At 44.8% G+C, this 10,542-nt stretch overlaps 2 protein-coding genes across 7 annotated transcripts in view; one reads left to right on the top strand and one right to left on the bottom strand.

The window, feature by feature from the left end:
- The window catches only part of Slc7a6 (solute carrier family 7 member 6), a 31,398-nt gene extending 25,039 nt beyond the window's left edge, over window positions 1-6,359 (bottom strand). For 2 of the 5 annotated variants that reach the window (XM_040736622.1, XM_013117871.3), the window contains exons 1-2: window positions 6,265-6,359; window positions 4,348-4,453 (exon numbers count right to left, since the gene is read on the bottom strand). The gene's annotated coding sequence lies outside the window, so the exon portion shown is untranslated. The other 3 variants (XM_013117872.3, XM_013117873.3, XM_021230789.2) reach the window with 3 other exon arrangements.
- LOC121136311 (translation initiation factor IF-2-like) lies at window positions 5,522-7,998 on the top strand. 2 transcript variants are annotated; one of them, XM_040736624.1, is made up of 3 exons: window positions 5,522-6,601; window positions 7,232-7,299; window positions 7,729-7,775. In XM_040736624.1, exon 1 carries the CDS (start codon window positions 5,522-5,524, stop codon window positions 6,500-6,502), a length of 981 nt encoding a protein of 326 aa, XP_040592558.1. In that variant the 3' UTR covers window positions 6,503-6,601; window positions 7,232-7,299; window positions 7,729-7,775. The 2 variants fall into 2 exon arrangements, with proteins under 2 accessions (XP_040592558.1, XP_040592557.1); XM_040736623.1 differs by having other exon boundaries at window positions 7,232-7,998.
- Window positions 7,999-10,542: the final 2,544 nt, after the last annotated feature.

Consider the following 10,542-nt stretch of genomic DNA (forward strand, 5'->3'; position numbering starts at 1 on the left):
ATACCTCATCTCAAAAAACAACAACAAAAAAAGAGCAAGAAAAAAATAAAGGGGTGGTGGGGGCTGGAGACAGCTCAGGGCTTCCTGTATAATCATGAGTGACCCTTCTTCAACAACACAAGGTGGTCAGGCATAGTGGTTAGTAGCACATGCCTTTAATCCCGGCACTCAGGAGGCAGAAGCATCTCTGTTAGTACCAGGCCAGCCAGTCCTACACAGACTTGTCTCAAAAAAACAAAAAAAAAACACAACAACAGCAAAAACCCACAAGGTGACCACTGACTTCCATTCAAATACACAAAAGGCAAACCAATAACTGCAACGAGTCTGGGCATATAACTCAGGGGTTGGGTGCTTGCAAAGCATGAGACCCTGGGTTCAATCCTAGACCTTTAATGTATAAGCTCAACACTAAAAGGAACAAATGTAGAAAACTATGAGTCAGAATAGAAAAAATAAAACAGGCAAAATATATAAAAGCTGTAGGACAATCAGTATCGAATGATCTGCAGTAAGTAGGGGGAGGGAGACGATTTTACATTTGTTTAGACTATAAATGAAGCCTGAAGCAAAAGTTGCAGAAATGTAGTGTGGGTTTATAGCACAAAGGCAAAAAAAGCTGACAATACTGTCATAAAGAATAGGAGGCAGAAACTAGGAAAATACTGTATAAAGTTCTTACATTATAGTGAAGGAATATATTATTTAAGGGTAGACTGTAATTAAAGACTCATGAGGCTAAAGTATAGCTCAATGGTAGAGAGTTTGCCAGATGTATAATTATGGCCCTATCCCCTAGAGGCCAGTAAAATTAGGGCAACAATTAAAAAATTAAAGAAAAAATTAAAGAGGTATAAGTAATATGCCACCAGCAGAGAACTGGGTGTGATGATGCATGTCTATAGACCAAGCTGGCCTCAAACTTGCAGCAATCTTCCTATCTCTGCAGGAGTCCTGAGTCCTGGGACTATAGGTATGCATAAAGTCTATCTAAAATAACAGGTTTTAATCAAGTTATATAACTACATTTAATATAAGTGATATAAACACACCAAGTAAAAGATACTGTTAATAGTGTCAGACTGTAGCCAGGTGTTGGTGGCGCACACCTTTAATCAATACAGAGAAACCCTGTCTCAAAAAACCAAAAAAAAAAAAAAAAAAGTTAGGAAACTATAGGAAATCACTTTATAAAGATGTAAGTAAGCTACTGAGAAAAGGACCCAACAGATAAAGTTATTTGCCTGGTAGGCACAAAGTCCTGGGTTTGCTCTCCAGTATAGCATAAACCCAGTACAGAAGCCCATGTCTATATCTCAGTGCTCAAAAAGTGAAGGCAAAAGGAACAAAATAGTTATCTTCCACTGTATGTATGTATGTATGTATCTGAGTTCAGGGCCAGCCTAGGCTACACAAGACTCCAGCCTAGGCTATATGAGAGTCTGTTTCAAAAAAGAAAGAAAAAAGAAGCTGGAGAGATGGCTCAGCAGTTAAGAGCACTGGCTACTCTTCCAGAGGACCTGGGTTCAACTCCCAGCATCCATATGATGGCTCACAACTGTCTGTAACTCCAGTTCCAGGAGAACTAACACCTTCTCACCAATGCACATAAAATAGTGTTAAGTAAATTATATTTTAAAAAGAAAAATAACAAACACCAAGCATAAATCAAAAGAAAGCTAGGAACACAGCTTGGTTGTACATACTATAATCCTAAATACTAGGGAGACTGTCTTCTAAGGTAGGAAGATAACAAACTAAAGGATACCCTTAACTACATAGAGAGACCATGTCTCGAAAAAAGAGTCCAGAAAAATGGCTCAGTCAGTAAACAGCACTTGTACAAGCCTGATGAACCAACTTCAATCTCCTAAAGACTCCCAGCACTGGATGGCCGGATGGAAGGCTGAGATAGGCAAACCGGCAGGAAGCTTGTGGGCCAGATTGGAGCATGCTAACAGCAACAATCAGCAAGAGAGACTTTTGCCTCAACAAGGTGGAGGGTGAGAACCAACTCCCTAAAAAGTTTTCCTCTGACCTCCACATGCAGTCCATAGCTCTAATGTGCCCGCACTCATGTACATGTAAAAATAGTAAATGGAATTTTAAAAGCATACATAAGTGGGGCTGGAGAGATGGCTCAGAGGTTAAGAGCACTGACTGCTCTTCCAGAGGTCTTGAGTTCAATTCCCAGCAACCACATGGTGGCTCACAACCATCTACAATTCAATCTGGTGTATATGTAATAAATAAATAAATCTTTTTTAAAAAGCATACATAAGTAAAACAAAGCAAAATGATGCTTTTGTTAAAAGCTGTTTTAAAAAATATATATACACATAAACAGATATATATATGGGTTGGTTTTTCCTTTTGAGACAGTGAATCAGAAGTCAAGCTGTCCTAGAACACAGTATTTAGACCAGACATTCTTTGCCATTGTCCTTGTTTTTCAGGTAAAAGTTGAGATAAGTAATAACCAAAATGTTACACTGACTACAGTAATAGTATTAATTCATTTGCATTTAATCAGTCCCATAGTACTACAGATACCCAAAAAAGGACCCCATACCTTTGTGAGGCATTGTCCATACCATCCCCACAGAGATCTGCAGACCCTCTGAAACAATGGGATGAAAACTGCTGGTTTAAGAGGCCCATCTTAAGCCTGGTATTAGAAGTGGGTTATCAAAATTCTACCATAACACCTGTCTGAGTTGACTGCCTTCAATTCTTATACAACAGGTAAAATAAATCTGTATAAATCGCCAAGCGTTGGTGGCGCATGCCTTTAATCCCAGCACTTGGGAGGCAGAGGCAGGAGGATCTCTAGGAGTTCAAGGCCAGCCGGGTCTACAGAGAGAGTTCCAGGACAGCCTCCAAAACAATACAGAGAAACCCTGTCTCAAAAAACAAACAAACAAGGACAGCCTCCAAAACAATACAGAGAAACCCTGTCTCGAAAAAACCAAAAAAAAAAAAAAAAAAAGAAAGAAAAAGAAAAAACAAACAAACAAAAAAATCTGTATAAATCACACATAGTTACTAGTCTCAATCTCAAACATGCTGACATCTCTGAAATTACTGTTGGAAACAATTTCCATGAATCATTTGATTTATTCCCAAGATATCCTATCTTGAAAAAACAATGTTGCACCTGAAAAAGACACATCCCAGGGGCTGAAAATGTTACTCAACGGGCAGAGTACATACATACCAGGGCTGAGGCTTGAGACTCAGGGTTCAATCCTCAGCCCTGATAAGAAAAAGAAGAGAAAACAGAAGTTTCTAGCAGGATTTCATCGTATTTTTCAGGATCCTGTAGACCCCTAAAATTTTTTCATGAAAATTTAACAAAGAAACTATCATATTCAATTTTTTTTTTTTTTTTTTTGGTTTTTCGAGACAGGGTTTCTCTGTGGCTTTGGAGGCTGTCCTGGAACTAGCTAGCTCTTGTGGACCAGGCTGGCCTCGAACTCACAGAGATCCGCCTGCCTCTGCCTCCCAAGTGCTGGGATTAAAGGCGTGCGCCACAAACGCCCCGCTCATATTCAATTTTTTAAGAAAAAAGTAAATCAATCTCAAAATGCAATCACAAAGAAAGTTGTAGATATATTCACTGTAGCTTTTTCATAATGTAACAAAAATTATGTTTACCATCTTATGGAGAATATCAAGTACTGAGATACAATATACCTCCCAATCACAATGACTAAAATACTCTTACTTCTGCAAGGCATGGTGGTCCACGCCTTTAATCCCAGCAATTAGGAGGCAAAGGCAAGCAGATCTCTGTGAGTCTGAGGCCTCAGCCTGTTCTACAGAGTGAGTTCCAGGACAGTTAAGGCTACAGAGAAACCCTGCCTCAAAACAAAACACAACACAACACAAAAACCAAAATAATAATAATAATAATAAATAATAATAATAATAATTAGTAAATAGAGGTAAGCATTGTAGCTCAGGCCTATAATCCCACCACTTGAGAGGCTAAAAGTCATCCCCATCTACAAAGAGTTTGAGCCCAGCCTAGGCTACACTGAAACCCAGCCTTGAAAAAAAACTAAAACATATACATAACTCATTTACAAAACAAGTTTCATGGCACTGTGATTTTTGTTTGTTTTGGTTTTTTAAGACAGGGTTTCTCTGCGTAGTCCTGGCTGTCCTGGAACTCTCTGTAGTCCAGGCTGGCCTCTTAATCCTTTTTATTAGCATCATAGCCACAAAGTATGCAAATAACTACAGATTCCTTTTTATAAATATAGATGGATAGACAGAAGACAGGAAGGAGGGAGGGAGGGAGGGAGGGAAGGGCCGACAAGGGAACAGAGTGGTCATAATCACCTGTCACACTTCAAGCTGTTTCACCACAAATGAGTCAGGTACCAAGAAGAAAAGAAATGCTTTCAGCAAGTGTTAATTCCACTTCTCTGTTTTGGCCATTCAATCTCTGGAACAAAGAATAAGTTCTTAGTTACTTTATCAAAAAATATTAACTTACAGAAAGCATCAGGATAATATTTTCTCCTGTAAAATCTCAATTTTACATGCCCATTAAAGAGAGTCCTCAAATGAACTCTATGAGGGTTTGACAGACACGATCAGCCCAAATTTGGTGTCAGAAAACTGCCCTGGTCATCTCAAAAGTCACTAGGGAGATATTACTCCCAGGTGGTAAGAGCATCATTTACATAACTGTTGTAGAAACATCTCCACATTCTAGAGATTACAGCAAGAATGCATAAATGTCAGGAAATTCCCTCTATCAAGATACTCCAAGATCAGTATATACATTTCGGTCAAAAAAAAAAATCCACAGCTAAATAAAAGTAAAGGGTGAAGGAAAAAAAAATCAGGCTTATGGTTTTCTTTCTGTCTTTGTCTTCCTGTCTTTCTTTTTCTCTCTTGTTTGAGGAAATAGGGATGATACCCAAAGCTTTGCATATAGTAGGCAGGTACTATCCGAGACCCTATATCCCCATCTGGATTGTGATTTTTTTTCTCCTCACATTTGCTAAGAGAGGAAAACCAAATATAACTCAAGAAAACAGCCTAAGAGCAAACTCGGGAAGCAAAAGCCATCGGTATGAAACCACGACGTAACTTTAAGTAGGAAGCCTGGGCAGCTTCCTGAAGGGCCTCCCCAGGTAAAGAAGTAAAACTGACCTCAGGACACACAATTGGCAGGCTTCAAATCTGCTCCCGCTAAATCTTCAAATCCGGGAGCAGCGCTCAGAAACAAGGCGCCAAACAACTGAGCATCCTGCTACATGGACAGTTAGATTAGCGGCCCAAGACTGAGCGGTTTTCCCCCCATCTACAGCAGAGACTGATTTTTTGCCACACATAGCCCAGTGCTCACGATTGCTTTCAAGACTTGTTAATTTAGATGTTGATTTCTATTTATACTGACCCATTACACAACACGATGACTAGCCTTTGGGCTTAGCGCTCAGTACAGAATTTTCAGAATGTTTCACAAATATTTCTTGACATTTGTGACATGAGATGACAAAATATGGAGACACTCAAAAGCGCCACAAGAGCACCGTGTTCCCAAACGGCAATACCTCAGCACTCTAAGTCCCAACACGAGTCGGAGGTTTCAAAAGCCCCAAGAAGCTGCATTCCTGCATTCACACACCAGCCCAGCAATCTCTGCCCTCCTCACACTCACGGTCTCCCGAACAACAGCGTCTTCCTCGCAGTCTATGCCCTAGGGGATCGATCAGGCTCACCCGGTCACAGACGGCGAAGGACCCAGTCTCTCAGCCTTTACACTCGTAATTTCTCTCACACTCAAACCTCCTTCTCTGTCTCCGTCCCTCTCAGGGTAGCACACACTCCAGAGTCACCCTCACACCCACAGCTTCTCTCCTCACGCTCCGGGTTTTTCCGTCACACACACACGGGGTCTCCCTCACGCTCGCGGTCTCGCAGTTTTCTCTTTCACACACAACCCTCCTCACACTTAGGGTCTTGCACACTCACAAGACCACCCGGGGTCTCTCCCTCACACACACGGGCGGGCACGCGCGCGCGCGCCTCCTCCTCACACCACCGTCCACTCAGGGCTCCACGCTCCCGGCGTCCTCCTCTCAGGCGCGGCGTCCCTCCCGCGCGCCCTCCGCCCCACGCGCTTTCCGGCTCGCATCCAGCACGCGGCGACGGCGGCCCAGCTGAGCGTTCGGCCGCACACGGGACGGTTCGCGCCGGACCGGAACCAGCCCCGGGCCGAAACGGAGCGAGCGAGCCCCTCACCTCCTCGTCCCCGCAGGATAGCTCCCGTGTGCCGGCGCTGCCAGGATACTCGGTCGCGCAGCCGCCCAAGCCCCGCCCACGCCACGTCACTCGCACCGGATCCCGACAGCGCGCGCCGCTCGGGGACCCGGCTCGGAGCGGGGGCTTCAGGCGGCGTTGCTTCCGGGCACCAGGCGGTCCGCGTGCTGTACCAGAGCAGCCTCCGGCAGGCCGCGCCAGAGCCCCCCGCGGACCGTGACTGGGGCCCGGTCGCCCTCACCTGGGATGGCCACTCCCGGACTCGGCACGCAGTCGCTTGAAGCCCGTGGGGATGCGCTGCAGCGGGGAGCTCTAAAAGGTCCCTTTGATGGGCACTCCACACCCAGTGGGACCTTAGTTCGCACAAAGACCTCTAGACCGCCTCCCTGTGTGGCTGCCTATGGAATCCAGGAAGAAATAACACACCAGGACCCGTGCTCTGCCGTTCAGCTCAGATTCACTTCGAGCCCCCTTCTCCTTTAGCCACCCCAGAGCTTTGTCCTGCTTCGCCCGACCCTGCTGACCCCCCTCTTGGGGAAGCTGCAGCCTCCTGTCCTTTTCCTCTCTCCCTGGTTGCTCCTCTTCTATCTCCTTTTAGGTTATCTTTTTCTTGGGTAGCGCTGGCGCTCAGGCTAAGACCAGCTTTTAGATTCCTCTGGACTCTCTAACCGACCTATCTGGCAGGAATAAATATATTCCAAAGAGATAGTTGTGCTCTCCTCTTAGGCTATCAGACTTAAAAAAAAAATGGACCCCATAACCGGGCGGTGGTGGTGCATGCTTTTGATCCCAGCACTGGGGAGGCAGAGGCAAGTGGATCTCTGAGTTTGAGGCCACCCTGGTCTACAGAGTGAGTTCTAGAACATCCAGAGCTGTTACACTGAGAAACCCTGTCTCCAAAAAACGAAAACAGAAAATTGACCCCAAGAAATCACTATTTTCCCCCCAGGAATTTCCTGCTATGAGAAGAAGCATCCAAAGGAGGAACTTACCCCTTGGAGAAAAACTTAGAACTTGGTGAGATGACCTTCAAAGAGAGACTGGGAGTTCACAAGGGACTACACCTAGTTTCTAGTTTCCGCACTTCTTGCTTAAGTTTAAACCCTATCCTGGGGGCAAAAGAGATGGCTCAGTAGTTAAGATCACTGACTGAGGGAGGGAATTCGATTCCCAGCACTCATGAGGTAGTTCCTAACCACCTGTAACTCCAGTTCTTGGAAATCCAACAGGCACATATGTATGCAGACAGGCAGGCAAAAACACACACACATAAGGTAAAATGACTCTAAGAAGAAAAATTAGCAGGGCTTAGTGACGCCTGCCTTTAAACTGGGGCGGGGGGAGGGGGACGCAGAGGGAAGTGGACTTCTAAATTAAAGGTTAGCCAAGGTTACACAGACCCTGTCTCAAAACAAAAATAAACAAAAAAAATTTGAAACCCACCAGGTGCCAGCAGTAGGGGAGCACGTCTTTAATCCCAGCACTCAGGAGGCAGAGGCAGGCAGAGCTCTGTGAGTTCAAGACCAACCTGGTTTATAGAGTTCCAGGACAGCCAAGACTACACAAAGAAAACCTGTCTCAAAAATAAAAACAACTAAATAAATAAATCCTATCTTCATATCAGAACCCCCAAAGATGGACTTGGGGGGGGTCATTGGATCTCTGTCACTTCCAATGTGAATTTATTTACATTGAATAAATCTGCTTTTCACTATAGATTTGGCTCCATTTTCAGTTGATGAGTATGTGTGGCTAAATCTAGCTTGTTGGGGAACAGGCTGTACCATAAATATGGTACATGATCTTGTCCATGATTCACCACACAAGGACTGCTGCCCAGTGGTTTCTTCTAGCCAGTTTTCCTGGTTCAGACACTCAAACCATTGCTCCCATGCACTCAGTTGGAAATGCAGAACACCTGAACTTCTTTTTTCCAATCTGCAGGCCAGTGCCCAGCCAGCTGCCTCAAGAGTCCAACATGCAGCAAGCACCTGCCACAGGCACGCCATGCCCCCACCCAAAATTACTTAAAATGTTATGAGATTGGTGGGTTTTTTTGCATGTTTGTAAATTGTAAAATTCTACAAATTGTGAACTTTCATAACTTGATTGGTTTTTTTTGTGACAGGATTTCTCTGTGGCTTTGGAGGCTGCCCTGGAACTGGCTCTGTAGACCAGGCTGGCCTTGAACTCACAGAGATTCTCCTGCCTCTGCCTCCCGAGTGCTAGGACTAAAGGCATGTGCCACCACCGCCCGGACATTGATGGGTTATTACTAAATGCAAAATTTGTAATGACTGGGCTGGAGAGATGGCTGCTCTTGTAGAGGTCCTGAGTTCAATGGTGGCTCACAACCATCTATAATGGGATCTGGTGCCCTTTTCTAGAATGCAGGCAGAACATTGTGTATACAATAAATAAATCTGGGGGGAATTTTGTAATGACAAAGTCATGTTGAAATATCCAAAGATTGTATAAACCTGTGAGTCTAACACATTTCCCCATCACCGTGGGGTAGGAGATGCTTCTAAAATACAGACTGGAATAGCTTCAAATCTCCCCTCAAGGGGACTGGAAGGATGGCTCACCAATTAAGAGTGTGTCTAGTGTCTGAGGGCATCTGCATGTACCATACCCACAATACAGATGCATAATTAAAAATAAAATCAATCACTCAAAAAAAACCTTTCTGCTGGAACGATGACTCAGCGTTTAAGATCACTGGCTGCTCTTCCAGAGGTTCTGAGTTCAATTCCCAGAAACCACATGGAAGCTCACAACCATCTATCATGGGATCCAATGCCCTCTTCTGGTACGCACACATACATGCAGAGAGAGAGAGAGCACTCATGTACATAAATTTTTTTAAATGCTTCCTTCCTCCTCCTGATGAGTGAAAATGAGAACATGACCACTCCTACGTATGGTTGAAAAGGGAGGGCACTGCCAGAGGCATCTGGAAGACAGATGAACATTGCCAGCAGAACAGACCAGGCTACCAGAGGAGGGGACTGGGATAGAGCAAGAAGGGGGGGAGGGGACAGGGCAAGTGGAGGAAGAGAGGGGCCTAGGACTAAGAGGCCAAGAGAAGACCCAGAAGAGCATGTAGCCCAAATGGCTGAGTTTATATAGGAAAGAGAAGATGAGGGAAGGGGAGCAAACTCAGGGGCTGGAGAGGTGGGGGGAACCTCAGGCATGTTAAGAAGTTCTAGGACTCTTGATTGGGTGGTAACAGGCTCTGGAAAAACCTGGCAGCCAGCATCCAATTTTGCATGTCAGTAGGCACCTCAGCTAGCCATTTGTCCAGAGTTTCTTTGAGACTTAACTACAGGCCTATAGAAAGACAGTCCTTGAGGAATCCATTTGTCCAGAGTTTCTTTGAGACTTAACTACAGGCCTATAGAAAGACAGTCCTTGAGGAATCCTTGTTGGTACTACCCCTTTTCGTGTACTCTGCTTAGAATCCTTAAAAGTTCTCTGATGCAAGAGGGCCCCAAGGTGGATCGTTGGGTGTATGGAGCTCATTAACAGAGTTGTTAACACCATGGAGAACACATATAGACAGGCATTATGACAAGGACTCCGAGGAGAGTTCAGGCTCCAGCACCAGGAAAGAGCATGATAGGATGTCTAAAGACAGGAAATCAATAGGTAGTCTCTTATATCACTCTGAGAATGAGGGAGGCTTCCCAGCAAAAGCCTGAAGCCAGGGCTGGAGAGATGGCTCAGAGGTTAAGAGCACTGACTGCTCATCCAGAGGTCCTGAATTCAATTCCCAGCAACCACATGGTGGCTCCCAGCCATCCGTCATGAGATCTGGTGCCCTCTTCTGACCTGCAGGCATACATGCAGACAGAACACTGTATACATAATAAATAAATAAAATCTTTTAAAAAAAGCCTGAAGCCAGACCCTCTGATTCCCAGGGTAGGGGGTAGGGAGCAGGATATGAGGCCACCAATACTCACTCCTTCGCTGTAAACTCCCTACCATATGTGAGAAACTCTGTTATCTACAGATCCACAGACAGACAAGGTATCAGGACAATGACACATAAGTATTGCAGCCTGACGGCAGCTGGATTCCCAGCATATATTTAGGTCAGTTGGGCTTGACCCTGTACTTCTGGAATCAGTTCTCCCAGCCTGTCCAGTGCAACGCTCCCTCCATTCAGTGACAGCCATCCATTTGTCCTTTCTATAGCTGCTTAGAGAAACCTGCTGGCTTGCATCCAGATCTCTGGCTTTGCTGTCTCACGTT

Source organism: Mesocricetus auratus, unplaced genomic scaffold, assembly GCF_017639785.1.
Source record: "Mesocricetus auratus isolate SY011 unplaced genomic scaffold, BCM_Maur_2.0 Super-Scaffold_100062, whole genome shotgun sequence".
Lineage (NCBI taxonomy): Eukaryota > Metazoa > Chordata > Mammalia > Rodentia > Cricetidae > Mesocricetus > Mesocricetus auratus.

Excerpts from the sequence above, each read along its gene's own strand:
- LOC121136311 (XM_040736623.1), top strand. The coding sequence starts at position 5,522 with ATGGAGACACTCAAAAGCGCCACAAGAGCACCGTGTTCCCAAACGGCA.